Consider the following 27,850-nt stretch of genomic DNA (forward strand, 5'->3'; position numbering starts at 1 on the left):
TTTGGTTATTAACAATCAAAACAATGTTGAAGATGCATTTAAAAAAGTGATAGGAAAATGCAGCACAAGATTCTGGGCTAAAGAAAGATGCCAGAGAAGTTATTTTTGACTTCCAAACAATTTTCATTCACAATAACAGTAGACTTTCCAGTTGAAAGTACAATTCGAAAAATAGGTGGCAGCACTATAACAAACATTATGCAGAAATAAGCTTCACATTAGGTTCACAATGCGTACCAGAACATTCCAACAAGTGCACCTTTATTAGAAATTCCACAAAGGAATATGGATGAAGTGCATGTGTGTTTTGGTAGTATAGCAGAGCTTTAAGCTTTAAGAGTTCAATTTTTATTCATTATGCTGTATAACCATAAGCGTAAGCAGAATTTTCTCAAGTGGGGTTTTAAATTTTTTTCTTCTCAGAGGGGGAGGGGTGTCAAGTTTTTTTCCTGCAAAATAACACTATAATCTCAGCTATAATCCCCCCTTGCGTACGTCAACGTGTATAACATTAATGAATATTTAAATATCTGATCCAAAACTCAAGGGTTGGCTTTTTTTAACAGATGTAATCATTTATTTACTTGAGAGAGACAGAAGATGTACATGGTTTCAAGTTTTACAGGCCTTCAATGTAGTTAGAGGAAGCCATCTGATGCCATAGGTGCTGCCTAATACATTGATAGTATGAAGAAAATGATCTACTGCCTGCCTGAAAGTGTTCACAATTGAATGTCAGGAACTGGTTCTTTCATAACAAGGATTAGGTTAGGGTTGCATAGGGAGTATAGAGCAGGGTCTTTAAAACTTATGTCTCATTGCTTCCTTCACAGGAATTTGTTTTCCTCATCATCCTCCTTGCCAAGCCATCCATAGGATCCCATGTGGTACCTGTAACTTTTACTGTACACTTACTCTATTTCCCTATTCCCCGGGGGGGGGGGGGTATGGGGAAACACTGGTATAGAATATGGTAAAGCAGCTTCCCAACACACAGCAAAACTGCTACAGCTTCTGTTACATGTAGTCTTTATCAAAGGCTCTTACCTTTTTTGCTACTGTTCTGCAAGGTGATGGCATACAAGCATCTTAGTCTTCTGAAATAAAATTCAGATTTATTTATTGATGGCAGTGCATGTCCTATAAGGTGTTGTGCAAGACAGCTTTGTTTCTGGGAAACCAGGATGCGTCAAAAAATAGAGATGTATGACCATTAGCACATTTAGTTCTTATCCAGCTCTACTGCTTTCGTTTCAAGACCATTGTGTCTGCACGACATTAAATGACTTGCTCACACAATAGTCTTTGTTCTAGTTGTCACTGCTCAGGCATATGGAATGAGAAGGAAAAGAGTTCATTTGCTGTGCAACATGTAAGTTACATTAAAAAAGCCAACCCTTGAGTTTTGGATCAGATAATGAAATATTCATTATACAAATACAACGCCACAACAGGCAAAATGCCCTACAAGGTGGCTGAGAAAAAGATGCCCATAAAAATATGGATGTCATATGTTTCAAAAATACAGCAACCCAATTAAAAATGCAATTAACAAAAATTATAAACAATATATGCACATGATAAAATATTATACAATGCCCATAAAGAATACTTATGGTTGTCTTATTCTAAATATGGATAGTTTCTCGATTTACCCCAACATGTTTATCATATTTCTTTTTAAATGTGTCAATTGTGTTATAATTTACTACCTCCGGGGGTAAGCTATTCCATTTATTAACAACCCTATAAGAGAGAAATTCCCTGCGACACCATAATCTTGCATTGTCCCTCACCAATCAATACTGGTGTCCCCTTGTAAAAGCAGTCGATTGGCGGTGTACTAAAAGTTCATGGTCCATCTTATCCATCCCATTGAAAATTTTAAACACTTCGATCATATCTCCTCGACACCTGTGTTCATCTAATGTAAACATATTCAAAAACTTAATGTTAGTTACATGCATTCAAAGGTTAGTTGTAACTAACTTATGGTATGAACCACAATACCTGGCTCCGTTATATGACATCTCTACAGTAGTATTGCCATTATTAAAAAAACAGACCTTCAAATTTTTTTACAAAAATAACAAAATAAAAAGTCAGTAAATGCATAATTTACATCATAATGAGTTTATATAATGCTAAAAATCTATTCATAATTACTAACATAATATTTTGCAGCCTCGTCATTTGGATCTTTTGGTACCATTACAGCTCGAGTAAGTGTGATATCATAATTTACGTTTTCTTCTTCAAACGTTCTCTTCGACAACAAGTTCCACGACTTTCTTGGTATCGTGAAGGTGATAGACCTTATCCTCTTCGCATTAGATTTGTCTGCATCACTGATCCATAAGTCATGAGTGAAATTAGCGAAGGTCTATAATGAAAAAAAAAAGATTTATTTGATTTAATCATTTAAATTCCTGAAAAATTTATCCTTACGACAAATATTTTCTCATCAGAAATACTGTTTACTTTGATGAATATTCACACATATAGATGCTCCCTGTTAATTTTTTTTTTTGGGTACAGTTGATATAGCACCATGAAAACTAATCTTGTATCAACTAAACTCAAAAGTAACAATTTAACCAGAATGATATATTTTACCCTACTCAGCCGATGGAAGTTTTTATTTTTCATGAATTTTTCCATGGGGGGGGGGGGGGAGAAAGATAAACTACGGTTGATGCTGGTAATAACGAAACCCCTTTTTTGTGTTGAAAAAAGGAATTATATTGAAAGAAAAACATACAGGTAGGTCGTTATACAGTAGAACCTTGATAACTCAACACTCCAAAGGGATAGGAAAAACAAGTCAGCTCAAGCAGATGTTAAGTTGGCGAGGTTCTATTTCATTTCACCTACAACAATTTTTAAAAATCATTTATTGTATGTTATAATACTACGTTCAAAAAGTTTCGAAACTTAATTTATTATGGAAGAATGAATACAGGCAGAATCTGTTTATTTGGTGTTTCCTTCCAAGTATAATTATGCATTTTTATCACAAAGATGTAAATGCAGATTTCATTTTTTTTTTAATCACATCCTCCGCTGCTCACGGCACTTCCTCAGAACATGAGAATCGTTGCCCGTTAAGAAAATTCTTTATTCAAGGAAAGAGGACAACGTCACATGGGGCCAGATCAAGGAAATAAGCTAGTTGTAGATAAGTCTGTCTAAGAGAATCATGGGGCCCCCCCTGGCCAAGTGAGTTTTCTGAGACCAGCAGCTGGAAAATTCTCGAAAATTTCAATTGGATCTTATTTTTGTGAGGCCCTTTCTTCTCTTGAGGCCGCGGGCTGTGCTCTGGTGGACCCATGCATTAAGAAGGCACTGATTGTAGAAGTATCAGAATGTGATGTTTTGACAGGTAATCTGACACCAGGAGGAACCCGTGAGTCCTTAAAACTTCTGCAAGATTCGGTGAGACACAAGCGACCAGATCGTTGGAAGGTCAAGTCATGGGTGCTCCATCGCAATAATGCGCCAGCTCACAGGTCCATGCTGGTATCAGAATACTTTTTAAAACATCACTTTCTGATACTTCCACAACCAGCTTATTCCATGGGCTAATTTTTTGCCCCATGTGACTTTCTTTTCCTCGGATGAAGAATTTGCTTAAGGGGCAAGGATTCTCAGGTTCAGAAGAAGTGCAACGAGCAGCAAAGAAAGCACTGGAAGATGTGACAAAAAAAAAAAAAAAAAGACTTGCAATTCGCATTTACACCTTTGTGTGAACAAGGGCAAAAATGCATAATTACACAGGGTACTTACTTTGAAGGAAACACCAAATGAACAGGTTCCATCTGTATTCATTCTTCCATAATGAAATAGGTTTTGGAACTTTTTGAACATAGTAGTATGCGCATGTTGAGCAATTCTATATTTATCATCTACAAATTTATAAAACGTTTTGATTTGCAATGTTCTATGAAAAGTTTTTAGTATGGGAAATAATTGCTGTATTGGTTAAAAAATCATATTTTGATTGCCAGAAGATTTGTTATTCGTGAATGTACAGTGCAATTAAAAATTAAATCATGCTCAATTAAGCCTATATATCTTTGAGAGAGATTACATATATCCATGCATCCAGGAAAATATAAAACAGCCACAATATATATATATAACTTACCGTCAACTTTCTACTAGATTTCTCAATCCTAGTGAGGTTAAGATTCACTTGCAGTCTGCCAGGCATTTCCAATGAATTGTAGAGCAATTCTACAGATGAATGAGGTATATTCGCATTGGCAGTCAAAAGGCTAGTTACAGTTTCTTTTGCTTTCTGAGATGTAACTTTTCCATTAACTTGGAATCTCACCCATGCTTTGGATCTGTCTTCCCAGAAAATCTTTGGAAGAATACTGGCCAGCCAGTTTAAATCCCTGATACGACTATGGGAGGAGAAATTCTATTACAGCATGAAAATTTACACATATTTATATGTAACAATGAATGAACACTAGAACTTTGCCACTGGACTTATCCCATTGCCGAGATCTCTTTCACCCAAGCTTCGTGGATTTATATGTAACAGCATATTGATTTCCAAAAAAAAAATCATGCTAAGAAGGATATTTTGTGAGAAAGCCTGTGATTGTCTATACTAAAAAAACATTGTAAAAAAAGATTTTTCAAACCAAAGAGAACTATGAAGTTCAGATTCAGCATAATGATAAATTCTCACATTGAATAAAAATAAGCATACGTGTATATCAAACTGTGTTTACTGCAGAAAAAGTTATTCAAGAGTCTTGGTACAGATTGAATAGAAATTTTTCTCTCAATTCAGCAAACTTTAATTAAAAAGATTACTATTTTTTTTACACAATAATTTAACATTTGGTTGCAACTGCAATATACAGGGTGTCCCTAACTAAAACTCCACTGCTCAAAGTTGTCTACAGCTACAATTACCCATAAGAAAATTATAAAGCTTTAGGAACATCTCAATAAAGGGGATTGGAAAATTTTTTAAAGGTTCGATTTCTCAAATCCCTTTAAAAGACTGAAAATCTCAGCATAGCTTTTGATGCAGAATCACAGTCTGTAAAAATTTCACCAGCAAAGCATTATCTTATATATAAATGTGAAAATATGTATGTATGTTCTTTATATAAATCTACAGTTTTAGACCGATCATCGCCAGATTTTGCATATATACCAAACAGGTCTGGAATTGAACCATAGGCTATTTTAAAACTTCACCAGAGCTGGGCAAATGCCCGAAATGGGCAAAAAACTGTCGTGCAACAATGGTATTGGGGCCTCAACAATTACTTTCGGAACGTTTATTTTGGTTACCGTGGTTTCCAACAATGCATTTCAGACGTGAATATATGCCTTTACAATGGTTTGTTACACCTTCAATTATGTTATTATAACAGTTTATTTCTTTATAGCGGTTTGTCACTTTTCCAATCCTCCCAGTAATTGAAGAAAACCCGGGAGCGCCAGGTATTTCAGCTAGCCTATATATAGGGTGTCCTGTAAGTGATAATGTGGCCTTTATCTCATCAACCACTCATTGTATAGGTATAGTTTCAATTTAAAAAATGCTTAAAAGGCGTTTGAATAATATTCACTGCACAAGTTGGACGTATGACGTCACTAACAACAGAGAACAACTATGACGACAAAACTGGGAATAAAAATGTTCAACGTCAACTGATGAACTCAATGCTAGCCTCAAATCATCAACACTCTGGCACGAAGCTAAAAAATTATCATTATCCACCAACATGCGAGTTCAACTGCAAAATGACTCAGCACTGCTATCATTTTCACATTAGTTGATCAAACTTGGCAGTGGAAGAATTCCCGTAGACCCAAGCACTGGACTGATAACGTTCCCAAATGGATTTTGCCAGTTCTTATATATACATTTATAAACTCAGTTCAAGAACTTGCAAAGTCTTCCCAAACATTCAACAAAATCACCAAAACCATGAGTGGCTTTGTGAGAAAGCAATTCTGGCATCGAAAAATGACAGTGTGAACAAGATCAATAGAAAAATCCTAAAAATTATTCCGGGAGACTCCACATCTTACAAATCGGTTGACACAGTTCTGTATTCTGCAGAATTTCTGAACTTTTTGGATATTCCGGGTGTGCCACCACACAACTTGACCCTCAAAATCGGAGCACCTGTAATGATTTTAAGAAATTTGGAGACACCAATACTCTGCAATGGCAACAGACTTGTGCGTGAAGAAATTGCACAATTACATCATTGAAGCAATGATTCTAACTGGATGTGCTAGAGGAGAAGACGTCCTCATTCCACGTACCCCAACTATCACTGAAGAAATGCCATTCACTTTCAAGCGATTACAGTTCCCAATTCGTTTAGCTTTTGCCATGACAATCAACAAAGCGCAAGGCCAGTTGTTAGTAGTGGCAGGTATCAAAATACTTGAGCCCTGTTTTTCACACGGACAGCTTTACGTCTCCTGTTCGCGTGTTGGTAATCCAAAAAATTTGTACATCTACACACCAGATGGACAAACAAAAATATTGTGTATCCACAAGCGATTGCCTGAAGTATTTAATTACAATATTTAAAAATGAAAGTAATTTTTTCTTACTTAATGCAGAAATATTTTGATTAAGAAATAATTAATAAGCTATATATATGTAAATTTTTTACAGGGCAGGCAACATCGCCAGGTATCAGCTAGTTATAAACTAAACGTTACAATTTTTAGCAAAGAAATGAGAAAGAAATTGTTCCAATGGAGATGTTTAGATAACCTGCCATAGAGCATGAACAGTTTGGTCACATGATTGCAAACAAAAAAATTAGCATGTGCATTACAATTTGTATAAAAAAAACGCCCTCTGGGGATGAATGTAGGTACTTATTTATTTTACTATAAATTTCTTTCCCATTGGTTTATTAAGACTATTCCAAAGTTTTGTAGCTTTGTGAAGAATAGTTATGTCTGTAGAAAGCTCAGAACAGAACTTTAATTATGCATATCCTTTATGCATATTAGTTTATGCTCATTAGAGATGAGATGAATATTTGGCTGCTATTTCGCTCTTTATCTGAATATTCAGTTCAGCCAAATAATGATTAGATAATTGGCTGAATATCTGTGTAAATCTAAGCACAACAAACTAATTTCAAAAATTATATTAATTGAAATTTTTTTGCATAAATTAAGAATTTACTTATATTTTATTGTGTGGTGCATACCCATCCCTTTCTGTGCAAGAGATAATGTCAGGGTGAATTTTCAGAATAAGTAAAACATGAAACTGAAAATAGAATCCTACTGTAATAAGGTAGACGTGAGTATGAATTACACAAATTCTCTAACTGAAGGATGTACCTAGACAAGAAATGTATTGAGCTACTGAAAGGGGCAAGGAACATCTATAGTGGAAAAATAAGTCATGATTTAATACTTGAGAGTAAATAATGGTTGGAATTTTCTTAATTAGATGTAAAATTATAACAAGTGTTGAAAAAAAATTGATTCTGGATTCTGTAAATACAGTGACACATCAACTAACAAATGCCTTGGCTTACAAATTTTCCGGTTACCAAAGATTTTTTCGTGATTTTTCTGCTTCGACTAATGAATACAGATTCTCAGCTAACGAACATTTTCAATGATATAAATGCATACACTAACATAAAATAGCCACGTCGTGAGCTGAATTTTCACGGACTAAAGCTGCCGTGTTGGTTGTGTACATACTGGAAAATAAAAAGATCTTCAGCATCTCTCATCTTCCTGTAGATTCTCATTTACACAATTTTGGAGCTTCATTTTAGCTTTCAATCAGTTTTTGTCTTTTTTATAGCATTCCTTGGTGTTTTAAAAATACCTTATCTTTAAATTTTGGGCAGAATCTGGAACAAATCAAATAATTTTCCATAGAAATTTATGGGAAATCATGTTTCAGCTAATCAATGTGATTCCAGAATGAATCATCTTCGTTAGCCGAGGTATCATTGTAATATTAAAATGCAATATATTATCGTTAAATTTTATTGTCAGTAACATAATAAAAGTCTTTCAGTTACCAGTTTTTTTTAATATTTATTTAAATAATAAATTGCATAATTAAAATTAAATACCAATCATTGGAAATTACCAATAATTTTATTTTCAATTAAACAGCAATTTTATTTCTGATTGTGATGAATTTTAAGATAATCAATATTTGGCTAAAACATTAGTTGAATAATTGATATTCGACTAAAACATTAGCAGAATATTTGATATTTGGCCAAATCACTATTTGTCCCATCCCTAATGCTCATTATAATCACTATGAATATTGCGGCACTACCACTATGATATCCGGTGCTATAAGTCCCAAATGTTTTCCCATTTATCCCATGTTATTTTTCATCCAATATAATGACTTGCAAAGACCATTCATGCCAATACCCCCGTCCTAGCTCAGCTTTGATGAGCTTCTTCCTCCTTTTTTTTCCCAAAGAAACGAACCAAATCTGTCTTTAAGTGTGTTTGAAATTGACTTTTGATATTAGAAAAAACAGTGTAATCTGCTTGTAATGACTAATGACGAGAGACTGAATGGGATGCCTGATAAACATCTGTGTATACTGTCGCACGACTGACCCACCCGTCCATTTCTCAAGGCTTTCGGAATCGGAATTGAAGAAGAAAGGATATATGATAGGTTGTGGATACAACATAAGGATGTGTCGTACCATAGGCATTTATAAAGGATCACTTTTCTTCAGAAATAAGATAAGAATATAAAAACATGTGAACAGATATTTTCATACTGAGAATTAGCACTTTTGTTTACATCTTAACATAGCTGAGTGAAATAAGCTCAGTGTATTGAGCCGTGGACCTTATGAGTCATAATCTGGTGGCAAATGTCAATATACATGAGCTGCTAACTGAGTTAGGTCTGAATGCCTGTGATTAGGTCTGATACTGTCAGTGTATGGTCCCATTCAGCCAATATATGCTTTAAGGAGAGATTTTATTGCTTCTGTAGTGTAGTGGTCTAGTACACTCACCCAGATTGCAAGGCAACAGTGATTCAATTTCCTATGAAGGCAGTTGAATTTTCTTTAATAAATTAATCTTCACATCAGCCATTTGTCTAAGCCTTTGTATGAATAGCAAAGAGTCACATCATCTTCATGTATAAATGCTTGCATGAAATGATGGCATTTTTATTATAATTGTCTAACCTAATACATTTTCATTGCAAATGTTTACATCAGTGGTTCTCAAACCTTTGTCACCTGCAGCTCCGTTACCTAATTCATGATTTATCTGTGGCTCCCCAGAATAGTTCGGTAGATATTTTTTTGTATGAATCATTTCAAAGCAGAAATAGACATACAAATCAATATCTCATGCTTCTGACAAAATTTGTCGATGCCCCTAGCAGCCATGATGCACACTTTGAGAAACAGGTTTACATGAAACAAAATTAATATTTTATTTTGTGTAAGTATAGAATTCTCTTAAGAAGCTACTTTTTTTTTTTTTTCAATCTTTTCAATACAACAACTGCTTTCCGTGAAACATGAGAGTCATTAACAAGCATAGACTGTATAAGGGAGAGTTATAAATTATAGATTACATTGATACATTTGATTTTGGGAGCACAGAATTGCATACATCTCTTATAAAAACTCCAAAAATAACTGAATACTCTGATTCATTCCTTACTTTTTATAGGAAAGATGAACATCAGCTTTCATGCTGCCACTTTGAATGTGCATCTTCCTTGTCCATTTGTACTCGTTGAAGGGTGTTTCAAGTTTCAGAAGACGCTCTTGAACTAACATGAGGACGTCTTTTGACTTTGGTGATTTGTTTTTGTTTGTACCATCTTCTTTTATTTTTTCTACCTTGTTTTCTTTCTAAGACATTGAAAAGTTTGAATTATGAATACTGAGGAAACATTTCAGTGCACACACAATGCATTCTTTTTAAAATAAAAAACAAGGTTTAGTTATTTGAATGAGGTCAAATATAAATTTGTCAGAATCTAATTAGATCCAATAATTCTTATCACTCGAAAACAAAATATCAGTGATGTCAATATGAGAATTGTCTACATTATTCTTCATGGCAAAAAGACAATAACAAGACAAAAGCTATTCAATCGTTGAATTCCTCACTGCTCTATCAAAGCAAAAATTTAAATAAATAAACCAGCTTACCATGAATGTAAGTTGATATTTTAAATCTTTAGTGATTGCAAGAGAATATGAACTGCTCAAACCGTATGCCACACCATTTTCTTCCAACCTCTTTCTCTTGCCTACGAATCCAAATTGTGGAATATTTGGTACCACCAAATTAATATCAGCTTCACCAGAAGATGTATCATAAACAACATCAAAGTTGATTTCTCGCTTCCTTGATGCACCTGTTTAAATTGAAACAACTATCTTCAATATGCTTACATGCATACAGTGAAACTCCTATATCATTATACAGGGTGAACGTGACATTTTCTGCCAAACAAAAGAGCGGTGATAGATGAGCCTAAGTGGAACATGAAACATTCTATCAACCCTGTCCTATTTCAAACCGTTTTTGAGTTATGGTCACTAATCAATTATGGGGAAAAATAGGTGTCAAGTCTGAAAAAAACCAAAATTTGTGAGAATTCTGCAAGAACTGCAAGCAAACTAAGCACATATTTGGAAAGAGTAGAAAAAATACTAGAATGTGACACCAACTTCATCGAAAAATCTGGATTTAATGGCAAGCTACAAGCGTTGAAAGATTGGCGAAGTTAAAAATTGAATTTTTGCCAAAAAATTCTTAATTGTCAATTCCGCAGACACCCTTTTAGCTTCAACCAGTCAAAATTAACAAAATCTTGTCCCTTATACCAGCTTTTGGAAGAGAATACAATAAACCATATCATGTTCAGGAGAAATTTAGCCTTTTGTTCGCAATACATCACTGAAATCAGCATTTATCAAAGTAGATATTCGATGAAAATTCAGAATTGACAGATACAGATTTTGGTGACAACTGGATTTTTCAGAAAAAAATCCTATAAAGTGACATTACCTCTATCTACAGGATAATCTGTATTTGATAACAAGCTGCAAGAGCTGAGAGGTTGGTAAAGTGAAAAATTGAATTATCGCCAAAACCTAATAAAATTACTTCAATGAATGCAGATTTCAGTGATGCATTGCAAACAAAAGTCAAAATTCCTCCTGAACTAGATCACAGGTATGGTTTTTGTAGTCTCTTTCGAAAGCTGGTACAATGGACAAGTTTTTGATAAATTTGATCAATTGTAGGTAGAAGGGTGTTTGCATAATTGGCAATGAAAAATTTTGGCGACAATTCGATTTTGAATTTTGCCAGTCTTTCAGCACTTGTAGCCAGACTTGACACATTTTTTTTCATAATCGAATATTGACTGTAACGCAAAAATGGTTTGAGATACGGCAGCAGTGGTGAGGTGTTTAATGTTCCCCTTGGCTCGTCTATCTCGCCTTTTTGTTTGGCAGAACATGTCACGTTCATCCTGTACAGGGTATCATTGCATAGGATTTTCACTCAGATTTATAAATATAATTTTATGTCTGTGGGGGGGAGGTGAGGAGGCATTTGTTTCTAAATTGTGATACAGGTAAATGAATGAAATCAAAATATATGGGTAACAATTTTTATAAAATTGATAAAACATTTGGGGTTTTGTAATTGATTTTATGATAGAATTATAAATAAATAATCTGCACTTGTATTTCAGGGGGGGGGGGGGTGAAAGGTTTAGACCTTAGTTTAACAAACTGTTTGTTTCATTACCCCTTCTTCAAAAAATTTACCTTCGCATCACCCTCCAACTCAAGCTCACCCATAGAATCCCATACTAAACCCAAAACTTCTACCCCCCCCCCCTGGAGCCTTCCATTGTGCTTTAAGGGAGATATATTGCCTACTTTGGGAAACACTGGTTTAGACAGTACTGGGCTCATTGGCAAAGATGGGAGATGACTTGCTTTTCAGCGGAAACTCCAACTTTGCTCTCAGTTATTTCTGGAAAGCTGAGGTGATTCAATTTACTCTGCTTGCAGATTTGAATGATCCTTCTCAGTTGTGACTTAAATTTCCCTTGAGATAAAAACTCTTTAGCCCTTAAAGTTTATTTTACCAGTTAAAGAGTATAATTAGTCATCTGGACCAAATACAAAAAGCAAGCATAATGCTGAATAGCTGAATGTAAGGGAATTTGCATGGCCCATTTAGCATTTACACATACTCCAAGAAAGGAAAAGATCAGTGTGCTTCTATTATAATAAAGGTTGGCACAGTTGCCGGGAATGTGAAGGGACAGTGGTCCAATTCACCATAGATTACTATAAATTTTCCTTCCAAACATTCATCTCTACATCATATCCAGTTCTTCTACACTTTGCACAATGCACTTCAATAAAAATAAAAACATATTAGCAGAATCATAGTTTATAAATTATCATAAATAAAAGCCTTTAAATGAACAACTAATCTACTAGACCAAAACGAACAAAGTAATTGGACCTCTGTAACTAGATTTGTTTGCCATTGAAGGAAGAACCGCCCTCACACTTAAGGGGTCTCATACCTCTTTAAACATGGTGGAAAAACTTTACTTTAATAGAAATATCATTAAAATACTATTTAGCCATTGGTTTATTTCAAATTTTTTACACATGTTCTTGATTGTATGGGCTATCCCATTCCAGTATAAAGTTTCCCATATTTCTGATACTTATTTCTTTGTAAATTTAAAAAAAAATTCACCAACCCTTACAGTGGCAATCCTATATCTCGCCAAACTTGATCTGCTTAGTTTTGATTACCCAGAAATATCTCAGGTGCTTAACACTCTTTAATTTCTAGTGTGAAAGTTATAATGCATATAATGCAGATCAGGAAAATTTGAAAAACCGCTTAAAAGGTTAAAAACCAACTTGGTCACATGATAAAATACCATGACATCAATGTAATTGAATAAAAATCAATTCAGAATATCAAAAAAAACTGTTCAGTTCATGAAATGAAGCAAAAGTTTGAATTAAAATTTTAATTTCAAAAATTTTTAAATTTAATTTTAAATAAGATTCAGTCAATGAAATCTCAAAGTTTTGCTTCATTTCATGAACTGAACAGTTTTCTTTATTTTGAACTTCTTTTTATTCAAATTTTGAGTACACTGATGGCATTGTATTTTATCATGAGCACAAGCTGTTTTTAATACATTTTTTTGAAAATTTACAAAAAATTAAGTATCAGAGATATGTAAAACTTTATACTAACATAGGATAGCACATACAATCAAAACTATGTGTAAAATATTTGAACCAAATCAATGGTTAAATGTTATTTTAATGATATTTCTACAACGTATTAGAGCATAGTTTTTCACCATGTTAAAAGGTATGAGACCCCTTAAGGCAAGAAGAGGAAAAAATTTCTAATTTCAAAGCACAAAAGTTTACAGACCCGGTGCTTCAAAATGCACTTTGAGATGGTTTTTCGTCTCTACATCAATACCAGTTCTGTGAGCCAGTTCAAGATTGTAGAATCGCATATTCCTTGGGAAACATCAAAATAGATCTCATTCATTCAATGATAGATTTGTTTTCATAAGTACATAAACAGTTCACTAATTACCTATTTTTTCTCCACACATATCATAACTTCCAGTTGAAGTGATTAGACTTAATACCTGTCATAGGGCAGCAACTCTAGACGCCACTTGCACCAACCAGCCATGAGAGCCCATGGTTTCATGAGATGTGTAACATTGGGATATGATTTTTCACGACATAACTGCATTCCTAATGTAGAACTCATTTCATCATTAAGGCACCATGCTGAAGATGTCCTTTCTATATCCCAGTCTGGAATATCTTCGTAAGATGTGTGTTTAATCATTTGGTTTGTGCGGCTTGAGTAAAACAAAGAACACTATATTGAATTCCAAGTTTCATGTATAAAATCCAATTACAGCAAAAAAATTTTTTTTCAAAAGATAAATGTGAAGCTGCTAAAATATATATATATATATATGAATATTAATAAGATATCAGCGAGTTGGGACAAGTCCATCATGAATGCCAATATTCAGGGCTAGGCCCTTAATATTATTTGTATGTGTGGTGTTGTTCGTAATGATAAGTTATAGGATCTATATTTTTCACACAACATGCACATTTATAAATTGATAGAATTTGAGGTTAGGGCTTTCTTTGTTCAGCTGTTAAAATTGCAATAAAATACTACAGTTGATGCTCATTATAACGACTATGTATTGGAGCAGAGTTCCCTTCACACTTTTTTGGTTTTACCACCTTTTTCTTCAGATTTTTTCTCTTATTGCCTCCAACTTAAGCAAATTTGCATAGGATCTCATATTACACCCATAGCTTCTACCGCCCCCTTTGGATCATTCCATTGCCCACTTGGGGGTAAATACTTCATTATAACAAATGCTCTATTACAACAGGGGTCTTTAACCTTTCTTGAGTCACAAGCACCACCTATGCCCATCATCAAACAAAGAACACTCCTTACAGCAACTTTGACATACTTATGCCTAAAATCTGCAAAATTGTAATCCTTGAATATAATTTTTGCAGGGTGTACAATTGAATCAAGTGCTTGCAAGCATGAAATTGGACACGAGCATTGAGCATTCTTGGTGCTTGCAAGTAACAGGTCGAAGATGGCTGCATTACAAGAACCAGTACAATAAGCCCCAAGTGTTTCATATATTAACTATCTTATATGTTCAGTCAGTTGGGATGACCCATTGGATAGCAGCCCCTGTTTCAGTCAATCATGGAACTATTTTCACGTTTGCAATTTTTCTTCAAGAAAAAGGTTATGTTGATTATCACTCAGAAGATTTTGCTGACATACATTATAAGGATATTTGCAGTAATACACAAAACAATTTTAATGAAATTGATAAAATCCTGTACAAAAGGTTTTAGACAGACTTGACAATATTACATAGAAATGTGCAAGAGCAGGGGCTTGCGTCACATAACAAAATCGATCTTTGGTTAAGTGAGAAAATAATATTCACCTCAGTCATATTATAAATACTTCCTACCAGATAATGATATTGTATTGGACAGAGATTGTAAATTCATTAATTGTCAGAATGCCAAAATCTCGGGCCCACATCTTTCACATTGAAGATCAAACTATTTTATTGCAGGTATGTGGCCATGTCTACATGCCAGAAGTTTATTTGATCCCCAAGATGACGGAGATGGCCTGACAGTTTGTAACACTGAAACAAATTCAGTCAGAGATTTTCATGTATCATAGTGAAAGCAATTTAGCTACTCATTGAGTATGACTTGGAAAAAAATACAGTGGAAAAAAAAAGCAAAAAATATTCTTGTGTGTGAAAACTACCCTCTTTAAAGCATAATTTTTTCATGATAAAATATTGAAACATAAAGCAGTAATGCAAAAGCACAGTAAATATTTTTTAATACAAAAATGTAAAACTCACAAGAGTTCAAGTATCTTCTGCTTCTTCTGAGGTGCATCGACACTTAACCTCCAGGTGTCATCCTTGTCTGAGTAATCAAGACGAGCATTAAACTGAGTTGATGTGTATGCAGAACTGTTAGCTTGGACTCCAATTTGTGTATACGTTGGGAAATCCAAGACCATGCGATTCAAAAATGTCAAAGCAACACTATGAAAGGAAGAGCATAAAAAGGGGGGGGGGGGAAATGATTGATCATAATACTTGATCTCATATATTCATCGTTTACTGTACCTGTTATGGTAAATGTGATGATAATCACTTTTTAATATGCATAGTACCCGATTATTTTTGGCAGATTTTCCCAAATTTATCACATTTACCAGTGATTATGTACAATCCCCGCTTGCAATCATCCCGGTAGGTGCAGAGATAAAATTTTCTTCCCCCAGCATGACCCAACCCACACGGGTAAAGGGCTTACATCCCGGAAGGGACAGAGCCCTGGGTCGTGTCTGGTCTGACAGCTCGTATTGGTAAATGTCATGAATTATATGGAATCATAGGAACTGTCAATGAATTACTGAAATTTACCAGACATTTTGCTTAAACTTCAGTCTAGGATGATGGATTCAATCAGTGATATTGATTATGTTTAAAAATGTTGATAAATGTAAAAGAAGGTAGCATTTACAAGACATGATAATTTATATGTTTTATCCTCAAAACACTTATTTCCATTTGATTCAATTTTTATGGTGAAATGTGTGTAGTGCACCCATCATGTACAGAGAATACATGGTTGAATTTAAGTGATATTTCTGCATAATTTCTTCCATATTTATCATAATTACCACCTTCATTTGGGGGGAGGGGAATTATGCATAATCATCAGTAAAAGTGATAAATGTAGGAAAATTCATCAGGTGTTTGATTGTTATGCAAATAACAGACGATTATAGATAATTACTGATTTATCTCATTTACTGAAACATGTATACTAAATCATGTTATGTACATCTATTAATCTATGTGTGTCATCGATCAAGCTAAAAAATCCTTCGCATGGGTACAAAGAAGAACTGTATGCATTTATAATTTGAGGCATACTTTAGTGAAAAGAATTTGACTGTTGCCACTAAATCGATAAATCATCAATCTATAACCATTTGACAATTAATTACTTTATGTGTTTATTTTTCCCAGAATTATTCACAGTAACTTCAAACATAGCTATAATGTAAGTTTTAGTTCCATTGGATTAAAATACCCACTTATTATTGCCCATACAAAAAAATATACACGTATATACAGGGTGTTCTGTTAATGGACCGAAACGCTCAGAGGGTTGTTAGTAGGCATCAAGAGGAACAAAAATTGCAAAAAAGCATGGTGTCGCAAATCACGTTGAGAGGGTGAAAATCGCAAAAAACGTATGCAGGCTCTGAGTCCAGAGGAGATGAAAGGTCAGTTGATCACTGAATGCGTTTGTGGGTTTGCTCACCATATCTGGCATAAGCAGCATCGCGAAACGCATGAGCTGGGGGTAGGATCATGTGCTGCGGAAGGCGTAGACTATGCAGACGACATCAAAAGTATATCTGGTATTTCTGAGCGCATCCGGGAATCTTTTTATGTCGCTGTAGACTGTGCAATGGCCTCAGATGCCGACACTTCCAACAACTTTTGTAATAATTAATCAAATAAATATTTTTGCAGTTATTATTGTACTTTTTGTCGTTTCAGCGTGATGTCGAAACCTGCATGAGTTTTTTGCAATTTCCACCCTCTCAACATGGTTTGCGACACAATGTTCCATTGCAATATTTGTTCGTCTTTATGTTTACTAACAACTCTCTGAGTTTGTCGGTTCATTAACAGAACAACTTGTATATCACCGTATAACACCATTGCAGTTTTCAATGAATTAATCAGAATTTATTCATGCACTACAGGGCTTGACAAATCAGAAAAACATTTAGGTGCCAGCCAGATATCTGAGAAGCCACACACAAGCATGGTTTGCTCTCAAGAAAAACCAGTCCTGAATAATATTTATTTGACTTCCCTAAGACTAAATGGTCCCTTTTCCCATGTAGAAAGATGTGCTTTAAAGAAATCAGTACAATTTATGTAATCCTCAGACTTTAATTTAAAATTTATATATAGAAAATTTTAGGCGTCAATACCAATTTTTTAATCGCATGGCAACTTGGTGCTGAGGATTTGTCAAGCCCTGACATATTATGTTAAGAAAAAAATTGTAATTTTGCAGCAAAAACCACACCTAGGTTCAAAAAATCCTTCACCATTATATCTAGAAAGGCCCTCGTAACCTTGTTCCATGATGAGCTTTAAACCACGTCGCATAGAAAAACCCAGTGTAGCATTTGTAGTCCAGTTGAGTGGCAGGCCCATCATGGTTGGCACTTGATGATAGGCTTCTATAACTCTTATGACTCTGGTATTGTTGAACACAACACCCTCTGTCAAATCACCCATGAAATCTTGTACCAGTTCCATGAGCGACATCACTTGCTTCAGGTCATTTGATGTCCTCAGTCTCAATGTGCGACCTGCGTGCGTGCGCGTGCAATATAGCAATTAAACAATATCATTAATTTATCTAAGAAAATAAATAGTTTAAAAATCATATCAAATCATGAAAAATATTTTTCACCTGATTTGAACAATATCCTTACTAAGACTTTTTAATCTATTTTAGGCTAAAGTAGGACATTGATCATACAAGCAAAGATCAACCAACCTATGTAAATAAATAGTTTTTTTTTTAAATCTTAGGTACATTTCATGAATCCAAAAATTGAGTACAATAAAATGGCATGTAAAATGACTTTGGTTGTGACAAACCGGTTCACAGAGCTCTACAAGTTGTGAAGATAGAGACTAGACAAGTGCAGGGTCATCTGAACACATGGGCACGACCCGGGGTCTCCATGTTAATGAGATCTGAGACTGATTTTTTTAAAAATATGTAAATAAGTAGGCCGGTATTTCCAGCTAGATAAGAGGGGGCTGCAGAATAGCACTTTGCTCGGAAAATAAGTAGGCCGGTATTTCCAGCTAGATAAGAGGGGGCTGCAGAATAGCACTTTGCTCGGAAACCCATGGTGTGCTATTAAGTGGCCCTCTGTGGAGGCAAGTGTTTCCCAAAATAGGTGACATCCCCCTCGGAAAGAAAAAAATGAAGCAGACCCGGTGGGTGGTAGAAGCTACAGATAAAAATGGAATCTTGTGAGTTGGCACAGAAATGGAAAGGATAGAAATTTATTTTTTTTTCTGAGGAGTGGTGCAATGAGAAAAATAAATTTGCAAAAACTCTGAACTGGATGTGTGTGTGCGTGTGGAAATCTTGAACCTTTCGTTCATGAGCCCATGGTGCTTGAAGCATTTCAAAGTGTTTGATAACAAAAAAGACTGTCTGAAGCTTTCATGGCCAAGTTCAGTGACTTTCAAGTGGTTTCCGGGATATTAGGCCATGGTCTAAGGGATTTCTTTCCTAACATTTCACCCACATCCATGGCAGGCATCTTCCGAGGTTACATAGATTTCAGCGACAAGCGACACTTGATGTACGAAGCCTTTCTTGCTTGTTGTTGAAATCTATGTAACCTCAGAAGATACCTGCCACAGATATGAACAAAATGTTAGGAAGGAAATACCTTAGACCAGTGTTTCCCAAAGAGGGCAATATCGCCCCCCAGTGAGCGATGGAATGGTTCAGAGGGGCGATAAAAGCTACGGATTTAACATAGGCTCCTATGGGTTCACTTGAGTTGGGAGGGGGGCGATGGGGGAAAAAAAATTCTGAAGAAGGGGGCGATGGAATGAAAAGTTTGGAAAACTATGCCTTAGACCATGGTCTAATAGCCCGGAAACCACTTGCAATTGAAAGACTATTTTTAAAAACACTGTATTCAATACAGTAGACTCTCGATAATCCGGCCGTGCATCAAGTAATCTGGCATTTTTAGGTGGTTTTTCTCCTGGCATAGAAGAGGAAAACATGTCACTGTATGTCTGTGCACAGCAGTTTATATTATTTACATGGGCTTTTTCAAATGACTTCCAGTTATCCGGCGATTTTGATAATCCAGCACACCCTAGTCTTATGTGCTGGATTAGCAAGAGTCTATTGCAGGGATGCAAGCGTCCCTCATCTATTTCGGAGCAGCAAATTTAATTTTTGGAGCAGAAATTTTGAAAATGGAGCAGAACTAAAAACAAACTATATCTGCAATATAAGGAATAATTTTTCTGTGAAATGCCAAAAGTTTTGCCAAAAATTGTTGAAACAAACAATTCTAAATAAATTTCCTTCACAAATTAAAATCCATTTAAATTTTTTCTGAATTATCTTATCTGTCACTACTAAAACATGCATTACTGAAATGACGAATAAAAATTATTAGACTCTTTTCAAATTAAGCAACATGCATACTAAAAACCAAGAATTTCTGCTGCTTGAACACCAAAATCTTATTCATCCTGATATAGCAAAAGTGCGTGCAGAATATAATATGGGTTTCCGTGAAAAAAAAAAAGCTTCTCGCAGAATTTAAAGGAATTATTAAATTTAAAAGCAAAATGCAAAAAATGAGAAAAATATTTAAAAAAAAAACCTTATTTACTTAAACAATTTCTCAACCTAATAGCATGTTAATGGATTACAAATCACGAGTCGCTTTCAGAACTTCAGCATCTCAATGACAATTTTTTTCCAATTTTTCATGCCCTTGAACATAAGATTTTGTATGTCTTATTCCATTAAAGCATTGGATGGACAGATTTTTCAATGTTCGAACAGACTTTTATTTATTTGTTAACAATGAACTCTCTTTCACTGTCTGCATTAACATGTGCTAAAGATAAAAAAGCCTTCACCAAAACTGGCAAAATTTTGAACTTTGGGCTACTTTCAAGGTTACAAAGTTTGAATATGTCTGCCCAATCTATCTATTCTCTGAACTGATTTCGCTTCTTGTAATTCTTTGCATTGTAGTGCAACCCATTCCTTCCACATAATTAATAGTTCTGTTGGTGATACAATGTTAAGCAACATCCCAGCAATACGTGAGGGAGTAATGTACCATCCCAGCAATGCACGAAAGGGAGTGCGAAAAACAAGAAAGGGTGCAAACGTTTCATTCTCTCCAATAAGTTTTGGAAAGGTAGGACATTAATATAAAAAAAGGTATCTCGCAGAAGTTATGTAAAATGAGCACATGCTCCAAGTACAAACTCCTTCCTTTGACTATTGTTAAGAGCATGCCCCTCCCCCACCAATGCAGTGGCGGACCGTGAGTCTATATTGGGCGCCGCTCTAGGAGGGGCGCCATATGGAGTTAAAAGGGTGAAAAAAGCTTTTTTGACCAAAAAAAAAACCATCGTCAGTAGCGCCAAAAATACATTCCACATGGGTAGAAAATTTTTTCCTCGAGCCGCCCTTGTTCACCAAATCCGGATTTTCGCAATGTGAAATTGTCACAATTGGCAACTGCCGACGGTAACCACATGGCCGCATAGTGGCTAGATGGCAAAACTATGAATATTTTAGCTGGAGTTATATATATATATATATATATATATATATATATATATATATATATATATATATATATATATACAAATCCCATTTTTACCCCAACGATCTTTGAAAAATTTCGGTAATTTAAACGAGTAAACCAATCCCCTTTTTGATGTATACCGAACGCTGGTTGGCAGCCGCAAAATTACCATTATTTTCAGTATATAACCCGCAGGAGAAAAAACGGTCTCCGAAATCGGAAAATTCTGCATATTCATTCAGGGACTTTGATAGCACGCCGGTTAACCAATAACAGTATAGGACTTTCTACTTCAAGGTAGTAGAACTACTTTCCAAGGTCACGACATAACGCGATTGTGGTAGATGGTGGGAAGTGAAAAAAAAAAATTGAAGTTTCTCCCTCTGTACCTTTTTCCGTGTCTCGGAAAGAACGCGTCCAGTGAACAAAATTTTCATGATTCTTTTTCCTAAACTCCGGGTATTTGATGCACTACAGTGCATTAGTGGTACCTCCGCAAACCACAAACAAGAATTGGTGCAAATGCACAGGGATTCGGTGCCTTGGCGTACCATGTAGCAAGAGAACAGTTTCGGAGCAGTTTGGCGCAGCTCTTGCACCCCTGCTATTGTATTTAAAATGCCATGAACTGTAAATACATGTAACTTCATGGTATATTTACCTGATTTTTTTTTCAATTACCAGGGATGTCAGAAGTGTTTCGAACCTGCGGGTGCTCATCTTGAGTTTCTATATAGGAAATTTTGATTCAAGAATTAATTTTGAGGGGTGCTCAGACCCATTCTATAAATTTCCATGGGTGCTCAAGTAACCACGGCACCCTTGGTTCTAATGCCACTGTAGATAGTAATTTGAAATCAATTTTTCAATAAACTTAATTTCAGTCTTTATGTCAAAAATTTTGCGAGGACTGCATTATACGAGTTAGATCCGGTTCAAAATAGCTCGAATAACTGGGGTCCTACTGGAGTATTAAAATGAACAACCAGTAGATAAATTTCCAAATTTACATGAAACCTACTCTGTCATGGCAGTTTAATCTGAAATATAGTATGGTCGGGGTGTCAAGAGCATTTTAGACCAGTAGCTTTATGTAGGAGATTTTGATTTCTGAATTATTTTTGAGGGTCCTCTAGTTTTTTTTCTTCTTTTTTTTGGAGCAAAGAAAAGTAAATTTTGAAGTATCATGTAGCATAAAATAAATTGTTTGTACCATGATTGATGTCTTCAATATGCATAATTTACAGGTGCTTACCACGCATGTTTAGATAATAGCTGAAAAAAGCTGTTGGATCAGTCTTGTATTGCTCATACTGTTCCACTATCTTCCTGATGCTACTTATAATGTTTTCATCAAAGAAAGAATTTTCTTGGCTGGCAGCACCACTATCAGGCTGATTAAGAACCAGAACAATATCTCGAAGAATGTTACTGATTTTATCATGCGATATCTCTGCTCCTTTCATTTGACCAATAATTTTCTTCAACATGACGCCTATGCTCTGTAATCCTGAATTATAAATAAATTGTCCATATATAAACACAGTCATATCTCATTGTAAATAACAGAGCAAACGAATATCAGTGTTAAAATTTTCCCCCTATAAAGAAATAATTTAAATTAATAGTCTGATTTACCTTCAGAAGAAATCCCAAACTCAAGTAAATTAATCACTTTGTTGAATAATTGAACAGTGATGTTGGTCCTGAGGGACTCTGGTATCATGTTATAGATAGGATAAATCACAGACAAGTCTAATTTTGCACCAAATCCTTGCATTTCTTCAGGCAAAAATGGGAATTTCACAAAATGTCCATAAGAAGTGCTGTAAGATTTCCCTCCACCCATAGTTGCAAAATTTTCCAGTACAAAATTCGCTGTTTGAAGTTTCTCGTTAAGTTTTTGAATGAACCTATATATAAATGAGAAAGATAATGTGAAGAATGACTGTTCATAAAATTAGCTTAAATGAATTTGATTCAGATTTAAGTATAGAATTATATATATTCAGAAATATTATTTTTAAAGCACAGTAGTAATGAAAGCAAAAATTTTCTAATGCCACTGAAAAAAGAACTCATCAAGTTTAAGACAGTCTTCCCTCATTAGAGACTATGTTTTGAAACTCTTTTAGCAGGTTATTTATGAAGATTCCTACTGATAAAAGTTTCATTAAAATGCAGTTAAGAGGGAGGAAAAGATAAAGTTATGCAGAAACATAGCTTACCCTGAATGGGATTTTTTGTATTCCTTATCATTCATGAGTCTCATAAGGTCGCTTGATATGTATGATAATATCTGAGAATTCTTTTCTTCCAGAAGTAAAGTGATAAGTTGCTCTTCGAAACTATACATTTCGGGTGTCTGAATCAGCAGGTCATAGCAACGTAGACGCAAATCAATATCAACCAAGGGGTTCGAAAATATCAGCTCAAGTTTTTTGTACATTATTTGACAGAAAGATTCATTGTTACAGGCATCAATCACGTGTAGAGTCTGGGAAAGAAAAGGAAGCAAGTTAGTATTAATTGTTTCTTGAAATTTTTAATTTAATTAGGATGTTTCTCCTTCTCCTTTTGTTTTTTGGATAAACAGTTTTCTAATCACAGAGCATTTATGGTACTGGACTTACTGGGCTTATAAAAGAAAAAAAAAAAGCTTTAAGACAGCTAATCTGCACATATTGAATCAACTAGCCATGCTTCATTTTTTTGACAAATTTTTATTTTTCTAAGTCTAAATGTTTTTTAAGGTATTCTATCTTTTAAGTCAGTGGTTCTCAACCGGTGCTCCGCAGAGCCCTCAGGGCTCTGTATGCACTCTCCAGGTGCTCTGCGAGCGCTTGAAGGGGGGGGGAGGGGGGGAACAGTAAATTTGAAAAAATATAATTATAAATATTTTTAAGTAATAAAAATAAATCAGTAACTTTGATGAATAAATAAAAAATTGGTCTAAGGGAGCTCCGCTATAGAACTGTTTTACCAAAAAGGCTCAGTGAGCCAAAAGTGAGAAAAAAACACTCACACATACATGCTCAACAAGACTATCAGAAATACAGTAAAAATTTGTTTTAATGACAGTTCAGTCACGAGGAAAATTTTCATTTTAACAGACTTCTCGTTATAAACAATTTCCATTTTTTACTCTGTCAAGTTATAAAATTGCACAAAATTACTGCTTTTCTATATTAAAATGCCTTTTAAATCAGCGTTTCTCAGCCACCAGGCTGTGGCCAAGTACTGTGATCCCTGACATCAATCAAACTGGGCTGTGAGTGATTCAGTTTCATTTTTCACTATTAGTTGTGTGTAAAAATAAATCAATCAAAACGCAGGCTTCCAAAGGTTGGAAATCACTGCATTAGATCATTTTGTTGAAATATTAATGAATGAAATATAGTCATGAAATTGATTTTTCTTCTCACAGCAGTTGATTTTCTGTGAGAAACAGGTTCTCAAACTTTTCCCCACCCGCAGCAACCCCTTTTCCTAATCAATGCTTATCTGCAGCTCCCCAGAGCAGTTTAACTATGAAACAGTTCAAAAAATCTTTGTCAGGGGGTGCTACAATCCTGACAAACGTTAGAGGCACCCCACAACTTACAGTTTGAGAACCCATGCTTTAAAATATTTTCGCATAGAATTTCATGTTATCAAAGCTATTTAGTCAGTCAACTGAACAATTAAAGTTCTCAATTATTATATCACTGTGCTCACTTTTTCTTGGTTGTATAGATTTATTAATATTTTTCTGTTAATCAGAAAGGTTTTAGTACAGTTTTTCAGTCATTTCAGAAATGACTTCAAACTCCAAGTTCTGATCCTGTGGTCTCTTAGACATCGGGAGAGACAAAAGTCAAATAAAATTATCACACATCGTATGTACATAGTAGGGGGGGGGGATTAAAAAAATTTGAGTTTTCTGCGTCCATCCTTTGTTATAAGTACTTCATAATTTTTATGAGAACCATGTGTCACGATACACAAGAATTCTTAAAAAGAGAAAGAAAAACTAGAAAACTTGGGTTTTTTTTTACATTATAGCGAATGCTTTCTAATTTTCAACTTGCTACAAGTGAATAATTTTTGTGTCTTTAACATTAACTGACACAAACACTCACTTGCAAATCTCTCATCATAGCAAGATTCTCATTATGATTGTGCTCGTTTTATTGGACTTTCACTGTATTACAGTCAAATCCCATTTTAACAAATACTTTTCTAATCCCCCGATAAGTTTACATAGGAATGATGCAAAAACTTGGAATTTCTTTATAACGAAATTACGAAGTGATTTCTCTGGTTTCTGGAGTTTGTTAGAACGTGATTCAACTGTATGTAGATTTAATACAAAATACAAATATTTTAATTGAGTTCGAGCAAAAAGCAAAAAGTTTTCTCACTTCAAATGCTGCTTTTTTGACTGCCTTTTGAGTTTCCTCTTTAGTGATACATTTTATGATCTGACGAAGACCACCGGGAGCATAAGTCAGATAAGCGTCACCAGTATTACCAATAGCCTATATATATAAAAACATGCATATTAAAATACTGCACACAAACATTTCTATTACAAATTACCTATACACTGAAACAGATTCATTTGGGTTTGCTGTGATTTTATATATTTCCTTGTTTTCTCTCAACTTTTAGACAAATACATGTGAAACATGTAATGATTTGATATGTTATATTTCGATATTTCCTGCAATTTTAGCATTACTCTCCCTAAATTGACTATTTTATATTTTTAAAGAAATCTATAAATCTTAGAAAGCGAATGCCTACCCCCTGTATAATCAGCTGAAGAAAGATAACTTAATGAGAAACCTCAATTCATGCGTTGAAAAAAAAATCTAAAGAAAATAATTCATTTTACATAAATTCAACAAATATTATAAAGATTAATTTTATCAATTTTTTACATTAAAATTTTACTTCAACCTAAAACTTGAAGATGACAAAAGAAAAATAAGAATTCTTTCCAGTATAGGTATTCCTTCACATTCAACCATAAAAAAATATATAGGCTTGGTTATCCAATGTACTTGAAAACTTTTACCTTCAAGAATGAAAGCTGACGATTTATAGCTTCTTCTGGAAATGTTCCCATGTCTATAGTAGGACCGCCACAAAACATACCAACATTTCTATACATATAATCTATGACTTCATCAACTTCCTTTGATTTCTGTTAAAATGAATCATTCAATGAAAATATCTGTTTATACTGAAGAAATAGATACTAAACACATTCAATCTTCAGTACCATTCAGTTTTTCAAGGAATGACTACTTGCCTGCCTGTGGACTGGATATGTAGTTTTATGGTAGTTCTTAACAATTTTGCCAAGCATAATCCAACATGAACCAGTTTGCTTTGCCATACAAATATCCTAAAAGATGAAGGAAAAGAGGAGAAGGGTTATTACACTCACAAGCAAAATATAGAGATTGAAATACATCCTTAACAAAAGCTATCAAATGATTTTGAATAAATTTCCACCATTTGTAAAATATCTTGATATTTTTACATCATATACCTTGATATGTTCAATGATTTGTGGTTTTGTGAAGTGCATATTAGTCCAGGAATACATGGCAAAGTTCCAATAGAATGAAGACAGGTCATCGTTGATGGCCAGTTCTGAAAAAGCTTTCACGCAAGGAGCAGTGTTGCACTGGATCAGACCATCACTTAGGTAGGACATAGACAACTCCTAGAATCAAATAATTTTTTATTTGCTTGAATGACAACTATACATGGAATAAAAACAGTAACAAATATTTTTAGAATATATACACACACAAAGGAGTTTTTTTCAACACTTTCACCTTTATGGCACTGAACTGAACACTCTTAAGACTGAACATAAAAATCTTTATATGATACAGTAGACCCTTGATTATCCATGTGCGAATTAACTGTGCTACAAAAATTTCACAATTTCACGTTCAGCTCTTCAATATCTGTGTGGTTATTTGGATTTTTTTTTATTCGTTATGTAAGATTTTGTGATGAAAACAAACATTTTCATTTCATACTGGATTTCTTCATTATTTTACGGAACCGCAACCTCCCCACTGCATCTCAGAGTTGATTTCCCATGTCAAAACGTTGAAACAGTAGCCCCATATGCACACATAAGAACTGGACATTGTCCTGAGGTGGTTGACACTTAAAGATCTTCAGCCAATTACAGGAAATACCGGCAAGTTATTCAAAATGAATTGGTTTTTTTTTTGTTATTGAATGTTAAGGAGAAAGAATAGAATGGTATAACTTTGGATGTGGTCACGGGACCGCATGGCTCATTGGCCGGACCAGCGCTATTCCTTGTTTTTGTCATTCTCATAGTACATTTTATAACTGGGCAGAATGGCTGACAGAAAAAAGACGGCCATATTTTTTGGTTATCCGTGATCACCTTCCTTAACATTAGCCTAGATAATCAGGGTTCTACTGGCCATCAATGAAACTCAGTATGTTATTAGTGTGGCTATCCTTAAGGGAAAAAAATGATATACTTCAACATTAATTAAAATGTCACTTCTGCTACATTTATCTGTGGTTGCCATACATTTAAGGTTTTATTGGAAGGTTAAGGTTTTATCCTCGGTTGTATAGTGATGAGTATCCCCACCTGTCACGCGGGAGACCGGGGTTCGATTCCCGGCCGAGGAGTAACAAATTTTTTTTTCTCAGCCACCTCGTCGGGCATTTTGCCTGTTGTGGTGTTGTATTTGTATTGTAATGGAAACTTGTTTGT

At 34.7% G+C, this 27,850-nt stretch overlaps 1 protein-coding gene across 1 annotated transcript in view; it reads right to left on the bottom strand.

Annotated features, from left to right (window-relative positions):
* Positions 1-27,850, bottom strand: part of LOC149070104 (uncharacterized) — an 85,458-nt gene that overhangs the window by 31,723 nt on the left and 25,885 nt on the right. Inside the window, exons 9-23 of the mRNA XM_089249232.1 lie at positions 26,624-26,800; positions 26,381-26,476; positions 26,144-26,272; positions 25,485-25,601; positions 23,310-23,578; positions 22,720-22,994; positions 22,337-22,591; positions 17,781-18,069; positions 15,515-15,703; positions 13,712-13,933; positions 13,486-13,577; positions 10,194-10,402; positions 9,697-9,890; positions 4,148-4,409; positions 2,171-2,383 (exon numbers count right to left, since the gene is read on the bottom strand). Of these exons, the coding sequence (XP_089105358.1) occupies positions 2,171-2,383; positions 4,148-4,409; positions 9,697-9,890; positions 10,194-10,402; positions 13,486-13,577; positions 13,712-13,933; positions 15,515-15,703; positions 17,781-18,069; positions 22,337-22,591; positions 22,720-22,994; positions 23,310-23,578; positions 25,485-25,601; positions 26,144-26,272; positions 26,381-26,476; positions 26,624-26,800 (2,988 nt within the window). The remainder of the gene's footprint in view (positions 1-2,170; positions 2,384-4,147; positions 4,410-9,696; positions 9,891-10,193; positions 10,403-13,485; positions 13,578-13,711; positions 13,934-15,514; positions 15,704-17,780; positions 18,070-22,336; positions 22,592-22,719; positions 22,995-23,309; positions 23,579-25,484; positions 25,602-26,143; positions 26,273-26,380; positions 26,477-26,623; positions 26,801-27,850) is intronic.

The sequence above is a fragment of the Pholcus phalangioides genome, unplaced genomic scaffold (genome assembly GCF_987345545.1).
Source record: "Pholcus phalangioides strain wild (caught in Gottingen) unplaced genomic scaffold, Ppha-v1.0 ptg000022l_1, whole genome shotgun sequence".
Taxonomy (NCBI): domain Eukaryota; kingdom Metazoa; phylum Arthropoda; class Arachnida; order Araneae; family Pholcidae; genus Pholcus; species Pholcus phalangioides.